Below are 26,071 nucleotides of genomic sequence, written 5' to 3'. Positions count from 1 at the left end.
ACAAATGAAAATGATAATTCTTACCTAGAATATTTTTTCTTTTCCTTTCCAATTTGGACTCAATAATCTCTTGTGTTCGTGCAGATGAAGTTTGAGCAGAAAAATTTAGATAAACAGGAACATAGCCACCTGATTCTTGAATCTTACTTAGCAATCCTTTTGCAATAACAGACTTCAAATTTAAAAAAAAAAAAGTTAATTATTTTACATTCAATGTAACATCTTTCAATTGTCTTTATGAGTAATAATCCAGTACAATGAGTAAGAAGCAGGATAGAAGGAGAGAGGGTAAAGTCAGATTGAAATGTCTGTCTTTCTCTTCCTGAAGATTTCATTTAATTATATTTATCAGAACCAAAGAAATATTTTCATCAGCTCTATCTTGGCAAAAAGTTTTTATTTTAGTTTCATACCAAAATCCATCTTGGTTACTATCCAAGTCAATTTAATAGCAAGAATCATAGAAGGACGTGAACTTCTTTTAGAAATAATTTAGAAAGGAAACAATCCCTGTTTATGTGGAATCCCCTCAAAGACAAGACAACCAAATAATTAACACTTCCCTCGTATTCTACTTTTTCCAAACACTGTTGCTGTGTGAGGTACAAGGAAATGTGCAGGAGGGGGCAAACTGGCCTTCATCAATAGTCTATTGGGGACAAAAACTGCTTGGGCTACTTCCCACCCTAACTTGTGCAGTGGCGGCCCCAGAAATTCCACAGGATATGACATAAAAGCCCCAAACACCAAACATTGGCCCCCCAGGGTCTTCTGGTTTATATAGTATTGATGCCAAAGACTTATTCAGATACTGGCAAACTTTGGAATACTTCCCAAGGTCGATATAGAGTCAGCATAGTTAGATTCTTCCTGAAAAAAGTGATCAAAATTCGAAACAATTTCCCTTGAGAAATAATGTGTTATTTATGGGGCTCAGGATGCTAAGCCCACCATGCCCTCATTTTTGGAGAGACCTTGTTTGATGAAGGTTTCCTACCTTTCCAACTCCAGTTGTTCCAGTAAATAGCACCGAATGCCTGACGGCCAGTAGTTTTTCCATTAGATACCCAAAGCGCACAGTGTCAACCGTGGAGACAAGCATTTCAAAAAATGGAACATCTCGGCTGTACTTGAAGGTGGTTATGATTCGTTCCCAGGGGTCCAGCCGTTTGGTGTCAAAGTCCATGTGAACGCTCCACAAATCGCCAGAACTGGGGAGCTGAAGCAGAAAATTAAGTACCACTTTCAATAGGATTGACACACAGCAATAGAAACATTCATGCAGAAACAAAGGCAGTCGTAGAACACATATGGATTTGGATTTCTTTTTCTTTGTAGAGAAGTAGTTGTTTCCATATCAGAGTTTAATTCTTCAAATACAATCATGGAACACAATGCAAGGGAAAAAATCTGATATATTGATTATATTAAAACTCCATATTAGAATTGTGAAGCATTTTCAATACAATTAAAAATTCAGAGGTTTGCTTATGACAAATAATGTCTGGGTGCTGGGGGCAAGTGCTGAATGAGACCTAATCTCTGTTGTCAATGACCTTGAAATTCATATGAGGGACACAAGGACATTAGTTATACCCCTGGAGACAAAAAGGGTTCTAATGGACTTCAGTACATTCACAGAGGAGAGAGGGGGCTTATTTCTACTTGCAGGGGCGTTGTGGTGGTGGCTGAAGATTTAAGAAGGCTTCTAAGAGGTGCTGATGCTTGAAGGACAAGCAAGAGTCAGATGGGCAAAGAAGGGATAGGATGGGGAATGGGGAAGGAAGGGTCAGGGTTCAAGTAAAGAAAACAGGTCAGGAAACAAGATGTGAAAGTGCCATGCATGCTGGGAGTGATGAGAACACTGCACATTGTGGGAGATGAGGCAAGGAGCACAGACAGGGCTAGGTTATGAAAAGACTATGAGTTTGGAGCAAGAGTTCAGTGAAGGATTCTAAGTAGGTGGGTGACATGATTAGGCTGCATTTCAGAAGTTTTATTCTGGCAGCTGTACAGACCAGTAGTGTTTCAAGATCATTTGACAGTGACTCAATAAGTCCATTTGACAAGGTGACCTAGTAATACATATGTGTGTGTGTGTGTGTGTGTGTGTGTGTGTGTGTGTGTGTGTGTACAAATAATGTATAATATTTACCCCTACTATCTGCAATTCATTCTATTTTCTTTCTATTCTAGTTTTAAAAAAAACTTTTGAGCACAATATAACATCTTTTGTCAGATTTAAAAAATCCATTTCAAAGAGTTTTTACATATGCAAATTTCAATGTAAGCACAATATAGAATATGTTCAATACCTCAGAAAGCAACTTTCTTCCCCTTCCCTGTCAATACCAGCTACACCTGAATCCTCCTCTGAAGTAAGTCGCTAGTCTACCTGTCTGGGCACTTGTCTACCTTTGCACTAACACCATACTCTTAATTATTGTTGCTTTATAGTTTTGAATTCTTGATGTCATGTAGTTTAAGTCCTCCAAATTTGTTGTTTAGACTCTCTTGGTTATTACAGGTCTTTTACATTTTCATATAAGTTTTATAATGTAATTACCAATTTCCATAAAAATCTATTGGGGTTTTGTGATTGGGATTGTCTTGAATTTAGTCTTGTCTTGAATTTAGATACACTATGTCTTAAACATAGTACATCTCTCCATTTATTCAGATCTTTTAAAATTTCTCTTGGCAATGCTTTATAGTTTGCAGTGTAAAAGTCTTTTATATCCTTTTTAGATGTATTCCTAAGAATTTGATATTGTGATACTATTGAAATTATATTGTTTTAACATTTTATTTTTGAACTTTTTGTGGACTCTGTATCCAATGACTTTGCTAAATTACTTATCAATTCTCTTCATTTGTTTGTAGAATATTTTGGATTTTCTACTATTCAGTTATATTTCCTGCAAATAATGACAGTTTTATTTCTTCCTTTCCAAAGTTTATATTTTATTTCTTTTATTTTTTATTTTTGCCTTATTGAACTGGCTAGGCTCTCCAATATAGTGCTGACTAAAAGTTGTGATAGTGGCTATTTCATTTTTTAAAAACTGAATTGTGACTCTTTCAGTAGATAACACAACCAATTAATAAATAGATTATAACCTGTAATTTTAAAAAACACTGAGTTAGATAGGACTGGACCAAAGGCAAGAGAGTAATAAATGGGCTATTTTAATAACCCAGAAAAGAAATGATATTAACCAGAGGCAATCAGGATGAAGATATGAGGACATATTTGAAAAAAATATATAATTAGAAGAAAAAAATTCACTCAACTTCGTGTTTCATTGGCTATGGGAAGATGAATAACGAAGGCCAGTATTCACTGAGACAAGGAATACAAATCCAACAGCCCAATCATTTGGGACTTGCAGACTGATGGAGGATTCCACCTTCTCATTCTGGACACTCTCCTGTTATCCAAGTAGCATTACCACTGCCATGTCAGAGGCTGGCACCAACCTGCTAGATATCCTATGGCCGTAACCCATCAGTAGCTTCTCATTTCACCCCAGGAGAAAAGCCAAAGTCCTTACAATGGCCTGTAAGGCCCTATATGTTTTGCTCCCCTGGCATTTCTCTGACCTTGTCTCTACTACACTCTCACCTGATCATTCCACTCTAACCTCACTAGCCTCCCTGCTCTTTCTCAAAATTGTCAAGCAGTACTTCAAGTAAAGGCCTTTGTATTTGTTTCTCTTTCTGACTGGAATGCTTTCTCCCTGAATAATCACTAGTGCTTTGACTTTCTTCGGGAGTCTCTATAAATATGAACTTATTAGCAAAGTTTTCCTGATTACCATATATAAAATAGTTCCCCACCGCAACCTGGCACTCCCTGTCATCCTCACTCTGCCTTATTTTTCTGCATAGCACTTATTGCCAGCTGATGCATTGTATATTTGTCTATTCCTAGATATTTTATTTTTTGACTCCCATCACTGTAATGTAAGATCTATGAGGCTATGGATTTTGGTTATTTGCTTTAGCCACAGTAGTGAGAATGGTGCCTAGCATGTGATAGGTTTTCAATAAATATTTGTTGACTAAATACTGAATGTTTGCTCTGGGCCATCTCTTCTTGCTCTTTGATGATCCCAGGTCATTTCCCTTGACTCAGTGAGGTCAGTTTCTTTGTCTCAAATTCCTAATTGTCCTCAATTTGGTCCATCCTGTCCAACTATGATACAGTTATCTTGAGGATCTGGTAAGGCTTTACATGTGCTAGAATGTCCTAATCCATAAGGCTCAGATTCTTGACTTAGGAAATTTTTTCCTGGTAACTTCTTATTTTGATACAGCTTAAAACATACATAAAAGTTAAAAGAATAGTATAAAGAACTCTCATATAGTCTTTATTTAGATTAACTGATTATTCACATTTTGCCCCATTTGCTTTATTATTACCTTTCTCTCACTCTGTGAGAGTCAGCTGTATGTATTATTCCACCTTATCTTACATACTTGAGTGTGTATTTCCTAAAGAACAAGGATATTTTCTTATATAGCCACAGTAAAATGATCAAAATCAGGAAACTGAATACTGATATAACGTTACTTACTTTACATCCCCTATTCAAATATTGCCAATAGTTTTAATAGTCATGTATAGCTATATTTTTCCCACTCTAGGATCCAATCCAGGATAATACATTGCATTTAGTTATATCTCTTTAGTCTTTTCATCTGGAAAAGTTCCCCAGCTTTCTTTGTCTCTCATAACAGACATTTTTGAAAAACATAGGCCAGTTTATTTTATAAACTGTTCATTTATTTAAGTATTCCAGGTGTATCCTCATAAATAGATTCAGGTTATACATTTTTGAAAGGACTATCTCAGAAACAAGGTTGTATCTTTCTCAGTGCACCACATCAGGAGGCATAGGTTTGTTCTAATAGTGGTGATATTAAATGGATCACTTAGTTAAGCTGGTGTCTACAAGGGTGTTTCTTTGGTTTTTTTTTTGTTTTTTTTTTTACTGCAATGATACTATTTTTCTCTTTGCAATTAAGCAATGGTTTGTAGGACTTACTTTGAAACTATGTAAATATTTTTTCTCATCAAACCTTCCCCCACTAGTTTTAGTACATATTGATGATTCTTGCCTAAACCAATTATTACCATAATGGTTGCAAAGGAATGCCTTTCCGACTCCATTTTTTCTCCTGTACAGATTAGTTGGTCTTGCTGTAAGGAAGAGCTCTTCCTTCTCCCCCATTTATTTCTTCATGTATGTTTTTATTTTCAAAATGGACTCACATATTTTTATGTCATTCAAAGGCTTGTAATCCCATGCTATCATTGTTTATTTTGACACTCAAATCTGCTCAGTGGGAGCCCCTTCAAACTGGCTCCTGTGTTCTTTTGACATGTCTGATCATTCTTGGAGCACTTCTTTACTATGTGACATAAAAAGATATTCTAGATTCATTTTGCCCCAATCCTGGAATCAGCTGTTTCACTAAGGAGCTTTAGTTCCCTTTTGTGGAAAACAGTATTTAGAAATTAGCATACTGGTTATGCTCATTGCTATTAAGGTGTAATTGCTTCTAGTTCCTCTAAGCACACAGAGCTATGAAATTCATATATGTATGAATGCATATATGTGGAATCCATGGATACCAATATTTCCAATTCTAATCCAATAACACAGAATGCATCTAATCTTTCTCCTTCCATATATATATTTCTAAACTATTCAGTTTTTCAGTTATAGTTGGTGGGATTTGCAATCCCACCAACAGTGCACTAGGGTTCCCTTTTCTCCACATCCTCGCCAACACTTGTTGTTGGTTGACTTATTGATGATAGCCACTGACAGATGTGTGATAGCTCATTGTGGTTTTAATTTACATTTATCTGGTGATTAGTGACATTTGAGCATCTTTTCAAATGTCTGTTGGCCATCTGTATGTCCCCGTTGGAGAAATCTCTATTCAGGTCCTCTGCCCATTTTTTAATTGAATTAAAAAAAAATTTTTTTTTTGGTGTTCAGTTGTATGAGTTCTTTATAAATTTCAGATATTAAGCCCTTATCAGATGTGTCATTGGTAAATATCTTCTCCCATTCAGTATGATGTCTGTATGCAAGTGAGTGTGCATGGGCCCTTTAAGAGGGCATCTGGGTTTTCTGCAGCCTTCTGTCTCACCCAGATGGTCAGAATCCCTACTGCTTTTCGCAGCCAGACGTTGTGGGTGCTCCACTTCATGGCACTGGTACTACAGGCTGGAGAGCCCCATGTGAAGCTGGAGTCCCTCGCTCTTTCGTTTTGCTTCCCCGCCCCTCCTACCAGCATTGACATAGCTTCTTCTTTATATCCTTAGTTATAGGACTTCTGTTCAGCTAGTCTTCAGATAATTCAGATAGCTCTATAATTTAGTCACAATTGTAATGTGGTCATGGGAGGAGGCAAGCACAGCCTTTACCTACCCTGCCATCTTGGATCCCCTGACTCACACCTCCTCTTCCATATTTGTAAATCCCTTCTCTAATAGTGAGAAACCTGTTTGCCATTATCCTCAATATATTTTTTTACATTTGCTAAATCTCAGATTCCAATATGAAGGTTAAGTTTACTAACTAGAATTCAATATGCATTTTTATAGTAGGGAGTTTTTTTTATATAGTTCTATACCTCACTTTCTTCATATGGCCAGGAGAGAACTTCTAAAATATTGTATTATTTAATACAGTAAATATTCTCTATGGTTAAAAAAGTGAGTAATTTTAGAAACTCTTTTAGTAAAGATTTTATATTTGCAGTAGAATTAAGGCTCGTAAAGTTTCAGTCTTGAAGTTTAGTTTTAACTATTCAGAGTTAATATGTTGAAATTAAATTTATTTGGCTCTTACCCTGGCATCAGGATTATCATCAAATTGTGTTCTAATAAATGTATCAAAAGAATCCCAGCAGTTTTCAGTTAGATTTCCACCCAAAGACCATAAATAACAGAATACAAAGGTCTGACACAGTATAGTGTTCAGTCTTGTTTGTTCCTGAAAGAACAAAGAAAAGGAATTTTAATATTTTATGTTAACATGAAAAGAATCCTAAATTGCAAAGTCTGAAGACGTTTTCTTTTGTTTAGACTCATGCATTTTTAAAAGGCACAGCCTATGTTTCTTATACTTCATTTAATGGTTCCCAAAGCGATGTTTCATAGTAGTACAAATTTAAATACTCTGATGAGAAAACAAACGGCAAGGTTATATATATATATATATAAAATCTGAAGGTTTTTTTTGTTGTTGTTCCAACTGACCATTATAATGCTATTTATGGCTGCATTAAGGTATTTAAAGGGCTGCTAGACAGACACATTAGAAATATGTTGTGGACTGGAAGGGAATTTAAGCATTGAGTATAAGAGTAAACTATAGGCTCTCTAACATTCCTTCCATCTTAAGGATTCTATTAATCTATTCATAGTCATAAGTCCCCTGAAAAGTTAAGTTGGAAATCAAATGATCATATTATAGAAAATCTGGAGTTATTTATTTGCAAAGCAAATATACAATAATCTCAGTTTTCTAACTTTACAGCAGTAATAGAATCCTTCATACCATTGCCAAATTAACTGCATCTTTCCCAAATATCAAAGACTCCAATAAGTAACAGAGTGTAGTAACTTTGCTAATGTCCACTTGTGGGATCGCTTGGCTGCATTTTTTATTGATAAAATTTAAACCATCATCAACATAACGTTGGAAAAGGTTCAATACATATTCTTGAGTTTCCTCATTTAACTGAAAATAAAACAAAGAAATATATTTTAGCAAAACAAGATGAAATATGTAATTAAGTTTAGAAATGCATTGGTTTATATCTTTATATTATAATATATTCTGTGACTTTTAGTCTAATGGGTATAAATATTACAAGATAATAAATAAATAAATTTTCAAAACCTATGACTTGGAAAAGACATGTGGGGAGATTCTGGGTAGCTGATAATATCTTACATCTTGATTGGTAATGGGTACACAGGTGTTTATAATCATTTGTTAAACTGCCAATATGTATTCCATGCAGTCTTCTATATTGATGACATCTCTCACAATTAGGAAAAATAAAAAAGAAGAACCATAAAACAAAACATTTAAAAATATCTATGTAAGGTAGTAGGAATAATTCCCAAAGATTTAAAAAAGAATGCAGCCCCTCTCACCATTCCTATTCAACATTGTACTGGAAGTCTAAGCTTGTGCAATAGGATAATAAAAGAAAATAAAGGATATACAGATTGGGAAGGAACAAAATAAAATTGTCTTTGTTCACACATGATATGACTGTCTATGTGAAAGATAATACCAAAGAACTGACAAAAAAAATGACAATAAAATATAACAAAAGACCCAAACACATGGAACTAATAAGCAGTTACAGCAAGGTTTCAGGATACAAGGTAAATATACATAAGTCAACTGCTTTTCTATATACGAGCAGTGAGGAATTGGAATTTTAAATTAAAAATAAAACACCATTCACACTAGCTCCAAAAAATGAAATACTTAGGTAAAATTCTAACAAAACATATAAGATCTATACGAGGAAAACTATAAAACTCTGATGAAAGAAACCGAAAAAGATCTAAATAAATGAAGAGATGTTCTATGTGCATGGATAGGAAGACCTAATATTGTTAAGAAGTCAGTTTTCTCTAACTTGAATGTATATAAATTCAATGTAATCTGAATCAAAATCCCAGCAAATTACTTTGTGGATATCAAACTGATTCTAAGGTTTATACAGAGAGGAAAAAGGCCCAGAATAGTCAACATAATATTGAAGAACAAAATTGGAGAACTGACACTACCCAACTTTAAGATTTGCTCTGAAGCTACAGTAATCAAGACAGTGTGGTATTGGCAAAGACTAGATAAATAGATGAATGGAACAGAATAGAGACCTCAGAAATAGACCCATACAGATATGTCAATTAATCTTTGACAGAGGAACAAAGGCAATCCAATAAAGAAAGAATAGTGTTTTCAACAAATGGTGCTGAAACAACTGGACATCCACATGCAAACAAACAAACAAACAAACAAAACAAAACAATGAGTGTAGACAATGATCTTACACATTTCACAAAAATTAACTCAAGATGGATCATAGACCTAAATGTAAAACTTTATAGCAAAACTATAAAACTTCTAGGACATAACAGAGGAGAAAATCTAGGTGACTTTAGGTTTAGAAATGAGTTTTTAGATAAACTCATTTGTATCCAAAAGCACAATCCATGAAAGAAAAATTGATAAGTTAGACTTCATTAAAACTAAAAACTTGTGCTCTGTGAAAGATATTAAGAGAATGAAAAGATGAGCCAGACTGGGAGAAAAATCTTTGCAAAACACCCATCTGATAAAGAATTTGTATCCAAAATATAAAAAGCGCTCTTAAAACTCAACAACAAGAAAACAAATGACCCAATAAAAAGTGAGTGAAAGATTTGAACAGGCACCTCACCAAGGAACATATATAAATAGCAAATAAGCATTTGAAAAGATGCTTAACATCATCTATTAGAGAATTTCACATTAAAACAACAATGAGATACTACTACACACCTATTAAACACCTACTAACACCAATACCACCACACGCTGGTGAGGATGTGGAGCAAAAAGAACTCTCATTCATTGCTGATGTGAATACGAAATGGTACAGACACTTTGGGAGACAGTCTGGTAGTTTCTGACAAAGCTAGCCATAGTTTTACCATATGATCCAGCAACCACACTCCTATGTATTACGCAAATGAGTTGAAAAGTCCACACAAAAGCCTGAACATGGATATTTATAGGAACTGTTTTTTTGGTTTTAATTTTTTTCCAGTTTTATGGAGAAATAATTGACATACATCACTGTATTAGTTGAAGGTGTACAGATTGATGATTTGATTTATATTGGGTTGTTGGAAAAGTCATGATGTATTTTTCTATGTTTTTCATTGCAAAAATGTGTCATGACTTTTCCGACAACCCAATACATACAGTTGACCTTCGAACAATGCAGGGGTTGGGGGGCTGACTCCCATGAAGTTGAAGATTCCCATATAATTTTTGACTCTACAATTGGCCCCTTCACATTTGTGAATTCAACCAACCATGAGTCAAAAGCAGTATTTTCTATGCGTGGTTGGGAACCCACAGTCAGGAATGGGAAAACACTCTTGTCAATCCACATTTGGTTGAATCCTCCAGGTGCAAAATCCACAGATACGAAGGGCCAACTGTATTTATTTTAAAAATCCACAGATAAGTGAACCTGCACAATTTAAACCTGTGCTGTTCAAGGGTTAACTGTATTGTGAAATGATTATCATAATTTCATATAGATACAATAGAAAGGAAAGAAAAAATTTCTCCTTGTGATGAGAACGCTTAGGATCCACTTTCTTAAAAACTTTCCTATATATCATACAGCAGTGTAAACTATAGTCATTCATAATTGCCCAAACTTGGAATTGCCAATCGAGATGTGCTTCAGTAGGTGAGTGGATAAACTTGGTAAATCTATACAGTGTAATATTGTTCCATAATAAGAAAAAGTGATCTATCAAGCCACAGAAAGATATAGAGACAACTTAAATGTGTATTACTAAGTGAAATAAGCCAATCTGGAAAAGCTACGTACTGTATGATTCCAACTACATGATATTCTGGAAAAGGCAGAACTACGGAGACAGTAAGAGATCAGTGGTTGTCTGGGTTTGAGAGAGGATGGATGGATGTGAATACACAGAGCACAGATTTTTTAAGGCAGTGAAACTATTCTGTTTGATACTATAATGGTGGATACATGACAATTATGCATTTGCAAAGCCCATAGAATTGTACAACACAAAAAGTAAACCCTAATGCAAACTATAGACTTTAGTTAATGTTTCAATGTATCATTGATAATGTATCAACAGTGTATCGATATTGACACATCAATAATATATCAACAATGTATCAATATCAATGATGTATAATGATATTGATTCATCAATTTTAACAAATATACTACAGCAATGCAAGTTGTTAATAATAGGGGAAATTGTGTTTGGAGGAAAGGGAGAATATGAGAATGCTCTGTACTCTGGTAAAAATTTTCTGTGAACCTAAAACTTCTAACTAATAAAATCTATTGATTTTTAAAAAGTGCATTTGGGGAGGTTAAAAATCTTATGGGAGCCCATGATAAATTCTCAATTCTGAGAATTACTTTCTTTAATAAGGTATTCAGAGACTAGACCACAATACTGTTAAAATGTTGATGTCTAAGAATGCGAAAAACAATAATTTTCTGATTCATCTTTGGAGGGGGTGGGGCAAAAAGAAGATGGCTTTCTTAGAGTGGGGACTGGATTGGGGCAAAACATTTCAAAAGATGGCTTGAGAGAACTCCTAATTTAGAATGGAGAGGGTACAGAAGTTAACATGGAACTGGGTTGTTCTGAATAATAATATAAAAGTTTTCCTTCACTTGGGGTAGAATGTTATTTCTGAGGTTAGCATGTGTTTGGGGTCATGTACGTACGACTGGGTGGGAGGTAAACTGGTTTTCTCTTCTCTCTGGCTCTCAGTGGGGTTAGCAGCTCCTAAAATCTGAAAATGATAATACTGCCTGCACTGAAATGTGTAGTTTTTTATTGTGATTTCCTCTCATTATCCCAAACTTTCAGCATTTTTTTCTTTTTTCCCCCCCAGCCTGCTCTAGCTGTGTCTTGGGGGACTCAAGGAAGTAGTTTGTGTCTGTAATTGAGAGGAACCAGTCTGGAGAGAAGCCAGCCAGAGGAGGCAGGAACCAGAGTGACTAGGCAGATGGAGGCTGAGGTAACACGTACATAATAAGGACAGATTTGGGGGATATGCAAACATTTCTGGATGATCCCAAGAGTTCTCAGGGAGCGGGACTTGGTACAGCGCTAGAATCCCCTCAGTCAAGCACAGTGAGACCTTATCTAGATCACTGCAGTTTGGGCACTTAAAGGAAGTATGAGCCTTGACAAACTGAGATACTGGGAGTAGCTGGTTGCACTTACTTTTTTAGAAATACCCTGCATCCACGTTTTAACATATGGCATCCATTTCAGTTCATCAGGGTCTACAAACACCATTCCACATCGACTGACCGTTGCAGGGGAGGCAACCCTGAGATCTTGCACCTAAAATAAAAGAAAATTGAACAGGAAACAACTAATATGATACTTCCTTATTCCTTCAATGTTAATGAATCACATGTTTGAAGCTTAAGTTAACACTGAAAAGCTTTATGTGGAAGACAGTGGGGAGAGCTGTAAGTAATCAGAAATGGAAAAGGAAAGTTAAGCATGAGGTTAGAAAACTGGTAATTCTAGGAGGACACTGTCAAATCCTATGGGAGGGATGAGGTATTTCTTTTTCTTTCTCATTTCTTTCCCATTCCATTCTTGTATCTAACACCTAGCCTAATACCTGGCATATAATAGGCATTCAATCAATGTTTGATTAACGAATAGAGAAGGGATGGTTATCTTTTGTAAAATTTTGTCACTCTATTTGGTCCATATTCCTTTTCCAAAATACTCATAGCACACTAGGATAATTTAATCACTTTAAACACAACAATTTTTTTTTAACTTAGAAAGCATATCAAATCATGTAAACTCATCAATATGTATATTAAATACCTCCAAAGGAAAAGAAACAGGTGCTGGGGAAGCCAGAATTTATTTTATTTCCTGTTTACAGATATACAGGAATGTTTGAGAGACTTTTGTTGTCAGGATGGACAATATATTACAAATGGACAATTTAATAAGTATTTAATACATAAACAAAACACCATGGTAGGCCTTACAGATAGTAAATGATACATCAATGTAAGAAAAAAATTATGATGGTATGCCAATCTAATGAATGATTTCTTCACTCTACAGTATGACATATACATTTACCTCAAAAAGCATGTGGATTTGAGGTGTGAGTTTAATCCTCTCACTGTTAGCCAGGCAAAGCATCTTGTTATCATCCAACACTGTATTCATATTTTCAATCCAAAGAGCATCCACTGGCCCATCACTGATGATCCATTTATGGTCTTCCGAAGTATCATTCACAGCTGCTCGGACACTCAGTGCCATCAAGCCATCTTTCCACTCCAAGGTTGTGCTATTAACTTCGCCATATAATTCACCCATTGTAATCGATTTAGGATTAAGAACGTATGTTTTAACTGGTTGGTAAAAGGGATTGTCTAAACCAAGTTTTTGCAAATTCCCTAAAGTTTCTGCAAGTATTCGGTAAACTGTGGTCTTGCCACCTCCTGTTGGCCCAACTAACATAACACCATGCCTTACTAGCATGGTTTCATAGAATTGTATCACTTTTTTAACCATACATATCTCAGGCTGAAGGTTTTGTTTATTCATGACATCTATAATTGTAGATTGCAATATACCATAATCATGTTCTGGAATTTGGACTCCAGGAAAAAGGTCAGATATGATTCCACTGAAATAACAAAAATAAAATAGATTAAGAACCACTAGTCACTGAGTTTTCCCCATATTTCTTACAATTAATTGATTAAAAATTAAAATGTCTTATTTTTCTCATTGATCTTTTCTTCTAAACTTGCACAGTACTACTCTGTCCTATGAGTTATACCAGAATCTATTATTTCTCTGATATTGTATTTGATTTTGTTTGTTTCCTGTACAGTAGACCAATGTTCTTAAGTATACTGGGAGCTTTATGAGAAAAGGAATAACTATTATCTTTTTTATGTTGTCCACAGTACATGGCACAGTGCCAAACATACAGAAGGTGATGAATTTATCAATTTATTTTAAAAATTATATTTCTAACTCAACTTTCCCCAAATGTATTTATATGTGCTTATATCTGTATGTAGATATTCAGAAAATAAGATGGAAACAAAAATAGTGAACTAGCACTAGGTAAAAAAAAGGAGTAATGCAAAATTTGACTATTCTGTGGGAAAGTGTTAATATGGGATGTCTCTGTGGATAAAAAAGAAGCTAAATCCCTACCTCACACCATATACACAAATGCAGTTGAGATACAGTAAAGACCTTAATATAAAATGCCAACAAAAGTACTAGGTGAGAATATAAAAGATGAATTTTGTACCACTGTGTTAAGAAGGTCTTTCTAAGATAGACAAGAAATCTATAACTGTAAAAATTGTTGATAAAGTGAAAATATAAAAACAAGCCAAAGACAAATGTCCATAAGGTAAAAGCCTTTATATATAAACTTAATGACTTTTAGGCTTAGAAAATATTTCCAATTTTTATACCAGATAAAGTTTGAGTTCCTACAAATCAGTAAGTAAAAGAGCACAATAGAAAAATGCTCTAAGAAATAATAAATGTACGTGACTAATAAGCGTACATGACTAACAACACTAATAATTAAAGAAATGCATGCATTTCTTTTGGTCCCTCTTTAAAACATTGTAAAAGGAAATGAGCATTTTCATAAAACCACTTATATAAATGTAAAATGTCTTTGGAGAACATCTTGATAGACTATCTAATTTTAAAATATTCATATCCTATGACCTAGTGAACTTACTTCGTACAGTCTCAATTATAGAAATATCATAAGTGTGCAAAGACAGCTGTATAGGAATTTTCATCTTGTGTCCTACCAAAAGGGAGTAGACAGACACATGATCTGGGAAACAGGGGCACTGAAAGAAGACAAAGGCAGAGGGAATCCCAGCATAGTCATAAATGGACATCCCAGGATGATAGATGGGCACCAGGGGTAATGGGCAACCAGTCCCGATTAGAGCAGGACAGAGGGCTCCAAAGAGACATATTCAATAGAATATTTTGTATCATTGAAGGTTTTGTTTGTTTGTTTGTTTGTTTGTTTTTAGGAGATTTACACTCTGGCAGAATTTGGAGATGAATTAATGATAGATTTACGGTATAGAAAAGTAGGTAATGGATTAATTTATATAGCTATGATAAATTATGGAAATCCTGGATATTTAGCTCAAGTTATATTGCAATATGACTATACAGACAGGATGGATTGAGGGGAAGAAATGTATGTGCACATCTTCATCTCCCTGTTAGTAACTTAATAGATGATATCTAAAACTGAAAAATAAAGAAATGGCAGAGACATGGTACTAAATATATGGAGGGAAATAGCAAAATGAATGAATGAATGAATGAATCAGTGGAAAATGATAGCTTTTAGGAAGTAGGAGTTGGTGAAAGGCAGGGAACTGTTGTTTTTCATAAGATTAATTTATGACACTATTTTATTTTTAAATACATATGAGAATGGATAAACATAGAGCTAAATAATAAAAGTAGACATATACAAATAAAAATAATCACATTTATGTTAAGCCCAAGTCTGATTTTTTGGGGTTGGAAATTTCTCTTAGATCAGGCACTTGTAACCAAATGCTAATTTCCATAGCACACAGCCTGGTGATAAATATTTTGAAAAAAATAATTGGATCAAATGCTTAAACTTTAGTACCTTTATTTTAAACTAGCATTTTTAAAAACTGCAATAAGTATCTCTAGAAAAGATAAGCCCGTTAGTTCCTTGTTAGAGACAGACATATTTCCGGATAAGACTATCCTTTACCTTACGCGGTAGCTATGCTTTATTCTGTAACATCTAGAAGCTTACCTGAACAGAAGAGCGTCGTCTGTTAAGAATTTTGGCAAGTTGGAATCTCGTAAAGCTCTGATCAACACCACATCTTCACTTAGGTCTGGGTTCTCTCTTTTTAAAGACCTATATTAAAAGAAAGAATTCAAATGATATTATGAGAACATTATTAATGATGTTCCTCACCTATTGGTCAAGGATCCTACTGTAGGGGGCGCCCCTGTGCAGGTTCCCACAGGAAGTGGGGGGGGGGCAGGATCCTGTTCCTTTCAGGCTGAGCGTCCATCTCCATCAGAGCATGCGCATAGGTCAGGACCTGGCTACATAGCCTTGAGGAGAACGACAAGGACGTTTTCTCAACCTCCCCCATCAATCCAACCTGAATTTACATGCATCCGTGGATGCATCATGATGATTCACATCATTGTGACTTTCTTTTCTCTCAGCCCAGAACACGCTGCTTTGCTTTTTTGTCGGCTCTCATTTTCCCTTCAGAACCCAGCCCAGTTACTCCCTCCTCTAGAAAAGTTCCTCAGTCCCTCTCCGGTAGCTCTATGGTTACCCTAACTACTTCGTATCCCAGATGACTGCGCCTTTGTCTGTCTTGCCTACTGGACTGCAGTTGTTTTCTTTGAGTGCAAGTATACCTGAACTTCTTAGTATTCCTTCTCCTTAAGTGGCAATCTGGTGAAGAGGAGAAATACTCTATGTGGGAGGTCAAAAGAAAGAACAGAAGCTACAGAGGGCAGGGGGATTTGGGCAAAACCCAGGGATACAGGAGCCAGGCAGAAGGGGCCCCGGATATGCAGAACACAGAACAGCGAGCCATGGCCTGAGAGGAAGGGCCTGAGAGGAAGGACCGGAGAGGAGACAGATTTTCTCAGAGACTCTGGGCAAGCTGAGGATTCCAGAGGCAGGAGTTTCAAGAGGATGTAAAGAGAGAAGTTAAGGCCTGAAACGAGAATGTTTTTACTAGACACTAGAAAGAAGCTCAGTCATGGACCATACTCTAAAGACAGAGGTGAAATCTTGGGAAAAGCCTAGACTGAAGACAGAATGATGAAGCTGCAGTTTTCTGCATGCTTCAGGCTTTGCCCGGCTACATGTATGACTTCATTATTGTATGTGCATAACACACTGAATGCCCTTTAAGTCTAGTCATCCCTAGTGTAGTGGTAAAGGCTTTTGTACCCCAAAATCCAACATATGTGATAAATTCAGGGGAAATGAAAATTAGCCAAAGGATGAGGAGAGATGTCCCATTTCACTGTGGAATGGGAGTGTCAAGATAAGAATGATGACAACTGCAGCAGCTAACATTTATTAATTCTTGGCTATGTTGCTTTAAGAGCCATCCATGAATTACTCATTTAACACATTTGATTGCATGGTTTGGTGTTTTCCTTTTGACCACCTTGGTTTCTTACCCAGCCATGACCAGTACAGACTTCACAGCTCTCATGCCGAAGTCGTAGTGATCCTGCTGAGAGAGCTGTTCGCTGCAAAGCTTATACATCTGAGTCATTTTTCTTGCTAAAATTTTACTGGATTCAAATCCTTCAGAATATAGAATTACCTAGAAAAAGCATAAAGTAATGCTTACTATCTTATATTGACAACAATATATTAACATAATACCAATGTATTCAAAATCTACTTTAGGCATTACACCTCTCCAAGTTGTTATATCATTTAACAAAGAAATGTAAAGATTGAAGGGAAAAGGGTTTTCTGTGCCACAAGAAGGTAAAAGGTGGGCTATTGTTTGGGGGAGGCCTGGGCACTGATTATGCTTTCTTTTTACAGATGAAGAGGTGGCCTTAGTGACATTTGGTTCAAAGAGCTGAGAGCCCACTGCTTGACAAATGTTCCCATCATGGAGGTTGGATGGTGTTATAACGCCTGAGTACAAAAGCAAGATTTGAGCTTTTCTGATCTGATGTCAATGATAGCAATGTGCTCCCTTTAGGCTCCCAGGGAAGCAAGAGATGCTACGCCAAGGTTTGCAGCCTATCCCCTGCCCTAGGAGGCTACATTGCCTCTGACAAGTTTCTGCATCCTTGGCTAAATAAATCAATAATGATAATGATGGTAGGTCCTTTGTCTAATCCATAATCAACTTGAATCACAACAGTTGGCCTCAGCATCAGGATTTGAAATGATGCAGAGATTTCTTACGGGTGTCTGTTTTGTTGATTGCTCTGTCACTACTTATTAGCACAGAGCTCTGCACACTGCAGGTGATTAAAAATATTTACTGATGACAGACCCCGATTCAATCAATCTGTAACACAGGAATAGCACTCAGTAGACTGGAGTTTTCAATTTCTCCAATTAATTACTGAATAATATAACAATAGGACGAAACCTGAGATGTGAACAAAATGTTGGACTGAGTTATAAACCTGGTTTTCTTTCTACCAGCTTTGGACAATGAGCAAGTCATTTATTGTCCCTGTCCACAGAAGGTCTAGAGTGAAGACACCACCTGCCTTAACTGCCTGCCACCCCACCATGCCCACAGGCGGTGCTGGGGGACCCACAAGATGCTGTAAACATTATAGTAATAAAAGTTGTAATTTTTCTAATGATAGGATTTGGCATGGTTTAGTCCATTCTTAGGTAATTACTTCTACCTCGCATAAAGGAATATTTTAAATTAGCTGTTATCAAAGGAATTAGTAGCCACAGGAGTAATCTATGCTTTCTGGGAAATTCCATTCCAAAAGGAGAGCGTTCCTTGTTAAGAAATGTTAAGTGCTGGGCCGGCTGAGTGGCACGTTGGTTAAGAACTGGCTTGGGATGCCAGAGGGCCCTGGTTCGGATCCCACATATGATGGCCAGTGACACTGCCCTCTGCAGCTAAGATGCTGAACAACAGCTCAACCTGGAGCTGGGCTGCCGTGAGTCGCCAGTGAAGCAACGTCCTCCAAAATGACAGCAACTTGTCTGTTCCCCTTCCCCCAATTCCCCAATAAATATCTTAAAAAAAAAAAAAGACATGTTAAGTGCTGAGCACAAGGGGCCTTCTGGAGTCCTGCAATGATCTATATTTTGGTCTTGGTGGTCACACAGGTGGATCCTTGTGTAAGAAGCCCTTGAGTTATATTCCTATGATCTCTGCACTTTCCTATATATAAATTATACCTTGGTAAAAAGTGCCAAGAAAAATTACATTGGTTCTTAGCTAGTATGAAGAAACAAAAGCAGTTTAAATAGAAAGATTCCTGGAGAGATGCAGAAAGAACAAATACAATATAGATAATTAATTAATTAATGATTACTATTTTTTGACTAAGCTGATACAGGTTTACAAATCAATCTGCACCCTTTATCATCGTGGTTACATTGCTGCTTCTCAACATCCCTTGACTCTAATAAAAAATAATGCACAAAGAGAAGTGAGAGTGATACAGTATTTTTAGAATGAATCCAGACATTTTAATTCCAGGATGAACTGATAAACCCCAATAAACTGCTTAATTTAACTCATTAATTTCAGTTTTAAGGACCTACTACTATATTCCAGATACCATTCTGGGCATTAGGGATATAGAAGTCACACACACACACACACACACACACACACACACACACACACACACATAAAACATTCTACCTGATAACAATCACATATACTCTTCTGAGCAAACAATTATGTATAACCTTTGCCGGTGCATTTATAAAGGAAACTTTCTACTTCAATAGAATCAAATGGCAAATAAAACAGACAAGCTTAAATTTTTCCCGCTTTATAATGTGAAACTCACCTCTGCAATCAAGGCATAATTTGGAACCATCATTGCAAAGGGTCTAAACAAGGCTTTCAAATTATCTGGCAATTCGGTTCTGCCTGCATATCCGGGGTTCATTGTGATGAAGGCTGCACAAGTCATGACCAACTTTATTTCCCGGCCCTCAAACATGAATCTAGAGAGCTGTTTAAAGGAATGAGAAAGTATGAATTAACACTTATCCAGACAGTAGTAAATTCTTTCACATAATTACTTCTGGAGTCAAAATTTGTGTAATGGAGCATTCACGCAATGACTACTGGGAAGCATGAGGGTGTGTATTTAAAGGAATGCAGACTTTAGGGTCACATGGATTTAGGTGGTTGTATGGTGTTCCCAGAAATACTTTTACATTTCTTTGAATCCTTTTCACCTTTAAGTAACCTTGGGAAAATGCCACCTACTTCACATAAGTTTGGTGTGAAGATAAAATCAGTGTAAAGCACAATGACTTATAAATTGAGCAGCTCATTAAAGTCCAATTTCTGCTTTCTTTTTACCTGTTCTATAATTTGCTTTTCTGCAGAGATGATAATCAAAATATTTAACAACTCTTTAGTAGGGCACCTTCAAATGATAATCATCCTTGTCCCTAGAGCTAGAGCTGGGTCTAGAGGCCCCCTTGCTATGTCAGGATGAACCCTTAAGAATGGATCCTAAGGAGGTCAGAGGCTCCTCAGGAAGGAGTCAAGGTAGAGTTGGGGACCTTCAGGGGCTAGGGCAGTGGCTCTGTAAATACTAAATGATTGGCAAGGCCATCCTGGCTTGTGCAGTTTGAACATCAGTCTGCCCTTGTGTGATCTCATGACCATATCTCAGGTCAACACACAGTGGCATGGTACTTGGTCCCATCCTTCACTGCCATCAGCTTCCCAGTACAAACCCCTTCTCCAGTAATGTGCTCATATGGGCTAATTTTTTTTTAATAGTGGGGCCAGGCCACGTTCATATTTTCATCTGATCCTACACTCCTTGGCTTTTCCAGTCCAGTGACTTCAGAGAGCCAAGGTCCTCCTAGATTCCCCCAGGACCCCTCTCCCTTTTTCTTTATTTTTATTTTTTTTTAATTTATTTTTTTTTAGCTGAGCCATCCTGCTACCTGTTGGCAGCTCAGTGGCAACTCAGCTCAGGCTGGGCATCAAACCGCTGTTGCTCAACAAGAGTGTGAGCTCTTAACCAACTGAGCCACTCAGCCGGCCCTGCCTCTCCCACTTTTCTACCAGCACTAGGCTGAGCCTGGGGCCCATCTTGAAGGCAATGGAGCCCAGAAGGCAGCATTAGAGATACCTAGCAGAGAACTAAGTGTCAAAGGCAAGAACAAGAAAGGTGAGGAAGAAAGCAGTAGATGGAGGAGAGAAGGACAGAGTGTGTGTGTGTGTGTGTGTGTGTGTGTGTGTGTGTGTGTGTGTGTGTGTGTGTGTCTGGGAAGAAGAACAGAGTTCCACGAGGGCAGGAACTGAGTTTCACCAACTCCATACCCCAGCTCCCAGCATAGTGCCTGACATAAGGGTTGTTTCTCTGTGTTGCCTGGATGAGGAATTAATTCTCCCAAACTAAGTCATGCTGCTGTAGTACTCACCAGTTACACCGGAAACGTGGAATCGACAGGCTAACGTTAGCATCATCCTTCCATGCAACATGCTGTAAATTAATTACAAACTGAAGAAATGCTACCTCCATAGACAAGTGCCTGATGCCTTACCTTCGCAGCTTTGGCATTCCTAATGGTTATGAGTTGTTGCGCTATGACGGACAAAACTTCTATGTCAATTCGATTAAATTCATCGAAGCAGCACCAAGCCCCCGACTGTGCCAGACCGCTGAAGAAGCGCCCCATCATCTGAAATCAAAATCACACCGTTCAACTTTGCATTATGGAGTTGAACTCCTTCAAAAGTTCAATTTTTAGCTGAAATATTTTTTGAAAAAAAAAAAAAAGAGTCAGTATGTGTAAATAAGCAAATGTTTTATATGAATACTGCGCTGTGTCAGAAGTTAGCACCTTTCTGTTAGAGGAAACATAGTTTTGTCTCTTTCTAAATGATTTGTCTCTTTCTAAAAGAACATGTCCCGGAAACACAAATTTCTGGAGATGCTTCTGAATAGTAAGTATGATTTATTCTACGAATGAATGAGTTGCTATTTACTTGGACAATTTAAATGATACTATTCTAAATTTAGACATTACGCAGGCATTTGTGTAACATTTAGAAAAATGACAATTTTAGCTCTGTGCATGTTAGTGGACAAAAGACATCCATGGTCAAATACATTTAGGATGTGCTGAATTAAGTAAAGCTCAACAGATTTCTAAAATGTGGAACTTTATAAAGTATTTAATAGGCTACTCTGAGTTGTGAAAACCTAGAAGGGAAATGAGGCATAGCACAGATTTTTGTTGTTGTTCTGCATATGTTGTAGTAGAATTCCAAGAAACATCCTTTGGGGAGGTGCTGTTTCACATACTAATTATTTCACCGGTGTCTTTCCTGTAACTGAGGGGCTCTTCGTCTTTCCTAGAGAGGACATCTAAAGCCGTAACCAACAGAGTCACTAAAACAAGTGTCACTAAACACGAAGTGGTTACTGAAACAAGTGGTAGGGTACTTGTCCTTCTCTTGTTTCTGCTCTGGAGGCTTCTGCTCCCATCTTCCCAATGGTATGGGTGAGGTGTGGGGGGGTGGGCAAAGTGGGAAATCTTATTCTTGTCACATGTTTGACTGGAATATTGACAAGGACAGCCTTGATCTTTTTCTGAAGATCCTATAGACCCTTCAAGAGATGTGACTTTCCAAATAAGGAATCAACGTGCCAAAAAATAGCAGCTCCCAAAATGTCATTTTCAGATCCCTGCAAGTTCTAGAGTTTCTTCAAGAGGGCCTGCAAGGTAGAAGTATTTTCATAATAGTACTAAAATGTTATTTGCCTTTTTCACTCTCATCCTCTCATGACACTACAGAGTATGAAAAAATTATTGATATAGTTTCAGTTTCCACATTGCAAATAATCCCCAAGAAAACACTACTTGTCAAGTTTTAGTGTAATTTTAAAGAAGAATATCAACAATGATCTGAAAGTTATTGAAATAGTGCTCTCTTTTTTTTGGGTACATGTCTGTGTGAGGCTAGATTTTATTCAAATATTTCAACCAAAATAACATATCTCAACAGGTTCAATGCGGAGGGCAGATATGAGAAACTGGCTGTCTTCTACTATGCCAAACATTAGAGATTCCAAAAATATAAAACAACGTCACTCTTCTCACTAAATTTTTTGTTTGGGAAAATAGTTATTTTTCACAGAAAATATGTTTATGCTAACATGTAATGGATTTATTATTGTTATTTTAAAACAAATTTTTTAAAAGTATCAGTTTTAACTTCTAACATGGTAATTATCAACAGAGGTAACCCATATATATATAAATAAAAGCTTATGAGGTCTCAATAAATTTTAAGAGTGTAGAGGATGCCTCTGACCAAAAAATTTGAGAACTGCTATATTAACAAATCTTACCACGAATGCTCACCTCCTACATGTTTCATTTTCAATATACAACTTTCCGAATTGCTCATCTCTTTCTGTAAGCTTATTCCTTGTTCCTAGATTTCCTTGCTCTTTTATCTTGTGTTTCATCTCTCTTCTTTCTACTTACTGACATGAGTAGAGTTTTAATTTTGCCACCATTTGGCAAATCCTCCCCTGGCCTCAATTCCTACACCTTAACCACCCAGACCACCTTATGTGCTATTTATTCTCCTCCTTTGTGCTATTTATTCGACTTTATGCTATTTTTTCCACTTTAACCATCCTTTGCCCACTAGCTTTCCCTTGCTTTCCATCACCCCATTCTCTCCTTCTTTGGTTATGTCATGTTGCAAGTGGAGAAAGCCACATAAAGCACTTAACATCAGTGTGCAGATGCTGGGACTGTACCTTGTAGTCCAAACCATCGGAACAGTTGAAGACCACACACTGGATGGCAAGAGCTTTTGCCAGGTCTTTGGTAGTCTCAGTTTTCCCAGTGCCAGCAGGACCGGCTGGCGCACCTCCCAGGTCGAGCTGCAAAGCCCCCATGAGGCAAAGATAGCAGCGATCCTGAAGAAATTGATACATTGTCATTATTGAAGGGAACTGACTCTTGCCACAAATTCCTAAGTCCTTTCCTTTCTATAGAAGGAGGGTCATTTTTTTTCTATGAAGGTTTTATAGCAATTGAGATATTCTCAAAGATCCAGGCATATAATTAATTAATACAAGCCTCTGCTTCATAAAGATGTATTTCAAGAGTTACTATCATATGAAACTTTTCCAGACAATTTTGATTAAAAAAAAAGCACTCCTGTGTCAACATTAACCAAAGTGATCAGTAACTTACCGTGAGAGGAGTAATAACTAATCTTGGGCATGCACCCAAATATTCATAGCCATAAGTGTACTGAGAGAGCGCCATTCGAGCCACACAATTATCTACATCTATTTCCCAGTAATAGCGCAGCTGTCTCTGCCAGTCAAAGGATTCGACTTCCTCTACCTATCGAAGAAATAACAGTGATGCACATATTAGGTGCACTAATTTCACAAAGAAATATGCGATTTTACTTAAATGAAACAGGTACCTTGGCTTGAACAAGTTCGGTGACTATATCTCGTGCATGCACATCGATAGTAATTAAGGCTGTTATGATGTTTCTGTGTAATTTAGGAAGATTGCCTCGAACTATTGCAGCCAGAGCATTTAATCTCTACAAACAAAAGAGAAATTAGCATAATGAATGTTCAAAAATCAGCCTGGATATATATAGTTTTACTAATAATTTTAGCGTAGGCATTTGCCAAAACTAATTTTAAGAATCTAAAATTCTGTGGCCAAACAGGACAACAGTTTAACTTAGTTAATTTCTATAAGACTTCTAAGAAGTACATACTATCTTTAACCCCATTTTCCATTAGAGGAAACTGAGGGTCAGAGGGGGTAAGTAACTTAATGGCAGTCACACAGTTATGAAGTGGCAAAAATGACACTTGAATAGACATATGCCTCAGGAAAGCCTGTGCTCTTATGTCACTAGAGAAGACTGTTCTTCCTAAAATTAAATGAGATTAAGGTAGTATGCCTCATTTTGGGGGGTAGTATTTTCTTTGATAATCAGAAAATGTGAGTATTTTAAGTAGGCCAAAGATTGATGAGATAAAAGCATTTTTGATGGATTGAGCTCCTGATGCTAACCTAAATGGCTAAATCTTTTTCACAGAAGTGCAGTTGACCATTTTCAGTCCTGAAGTCCTTAACTGCTATGCTGAGTTTTCACTCAGTGACAACCCCAATCAGGGATCACCTCCATACAGAAGTGAACAGGAATTTCCCTAAAGAGTCTTTTCTCTGCTCTGGGGCTCTTTGACATGAAATTCTATTGAGGACTCCCCCCCCAGCACTCCCCCCCACCCTTTCTGTTTTAACGGTGATTCTTTAAAAATGCAACGTTGCTTGGAAATAGAATTGAATTTGGAGTTAAAGAGTAGTCATAGCTGTAAAATGGCAGTTCCCAATGATAGCTTAAAAGTTCTTATAGAATGCTATTTAGATTCATTCAGTTATTTATTGTTTTATTTATAGTTGCACAAAGGTTCTATAAAATAGAAGAAAAGCACATGTTGAGCCTAAGAATAGAAATGGCACAAACCTTGGGGTTTTCCTGGATTGGATAAACTTCTATGAGAGATATCCAGGACCTAGTAAATACAATCTCTCCTTAAATGTTGCAAACTATTATAATCCTGACATTTTCCTCTTGAATTGTTTTTTCCTATTTTTGAAAGTATTTATATAAAATACTATACCAATACCAAGGTAGTATTTGTAAGAAAACTTAAACATAAGTGGTTTTAGTTAGAGCCTCAAAGCTTTGGAAGCCATGTCGGAGCTTCAGATTTTTAAAGAAAGTGAATTTGCATTAACCACACCAATAAAAACCACCGAGACCATCTTGCACAGCAATATGTTCAATGTCACCCTCTTAAAAAAACTCACCTCAAAGTTGACTTTTTCAAAAGCTTCCAGGGCTTCTAAATGATTATCATCGCTTTCCAAACACTCAGTCAAGTCACGGCACCACATGATTTGAGAAACGGTCAGGATCACCTACATGGAAACATCTTCCTTGAGTGTGTGATCCGTATCACCAAAAAAGGAATTAGAGATAGAAACTTAAGGAGTGTGATTTACTTGAGAAGGGTGGCCAGCTATCACCCACTCTGTTCGCGGTTTCCCCTGATAGTCAGCTATGGCAGCTTTGCACAAGCGACGCAAAGATGTGAACATGGCTTCTTCCACTTTACCGAGCCATTCCTCCACATTGCCTCGGGCTTTGAGGCCTTTTCCCAAGCTGACCTAGAAGATAATCAGAGCATCAATAAAATGTTCATGGGCTCCTTCAGTTCCACAGATACACCACCGTGCTCTGACTGGACTGAAATCCTTGGCATGTCCCCACATGGTTCCCATGAATGGAATGTTCTCCCCACTATGTCTCCTCTCCATTTTCCTTGGCTGCTCGCTCTCTCTCTCTCTCTCTCTCTCTCTCTCTCTCTCTCTCTCTCTCTCTCTCTCTCTCT

The 26,071-nt window shown here is 36.9% G+C and overlaps 1 protein-coding gene across 1 annotated transcript in view; it reads right to left on the bottom strand.

The window, feature by feature from the left end:
- The window catches only part of LOC109377946 (dynein heavy chain 6, axonemal-like), a gene marked incomplete at both ends in the record, with an annotated part of 133,172 nt that overhangs the window by 6,813 nt on the left and 100,288 nt on the right, over positions 1-26,071 (bottom strand). The window contains 15 exons of the mRNA XM_019634425.1: positions 25-172; positions 998-1,219; positions 6,873-7,016; positions 7,584-7,766; positions 12,056-12,178; positions 12,950-13,505; positions 15,681-15,788; positions 17,090-17,238; positions 19,433-19,600; positions 21,159-21,296; positions 23,393-23,554; positions 23,835-23,990; positions 24,076-24,201; positions 25,488-25,598; positions 25,683-25,847. Coding sequence (XP_019489970.1) covers positions 25-172; positions 998-1,219; positions 6,873-7,016; positions 7,584-7,766; positions 12,056-12,178; positions 12,950-13,505; positions 15,681-15,788; positions 17,090-17,238; positions 19,433-19,600; positions 21,159-21,296; positions 23,393-23,554; positions 23,835-23,990; positions 24,076-24,201; positions 25,488-25,598; positions 25,683-25,847 — 2,659 coding nt within the window. The remainder of the gene's footprint in view (positions 1-24; positions 173-997; positions 1,220-6,872; positions 7,017-7,583; positions 7,767-12,055; positions 12,179-12,949; positions 13,506-15,680; positions 15,789-17,089; positions 17,239-19,432; positions 19,601-21,158; positions 21,297-23,392; positions 23,555-23,834; positions 23,991-24,075; positions 24,202-25,487; positions 25,599-25,682; positions 25,848-26,071) is intronic.

Source organism: Hipposideros armiger, unplaced genomic scaffold (genome assembly GCF_001890085.2).
Source record: "Hipposideros armiger isolate ML-2016 unplaced genomic scaffold, ASM189008v1 scaffold_1655, whole genome shotgun sequence".
NCBI lineage: Eukaryota > Metazoa > Chordata > Mammalia > Chiroptera > Hipposideridae > Hipposideros > Hipposideros armiger.
Note: the sequence above shows the minus strand (reverse complement) of the source record. Positions and strands in the feature narration are given on the sequence as shown.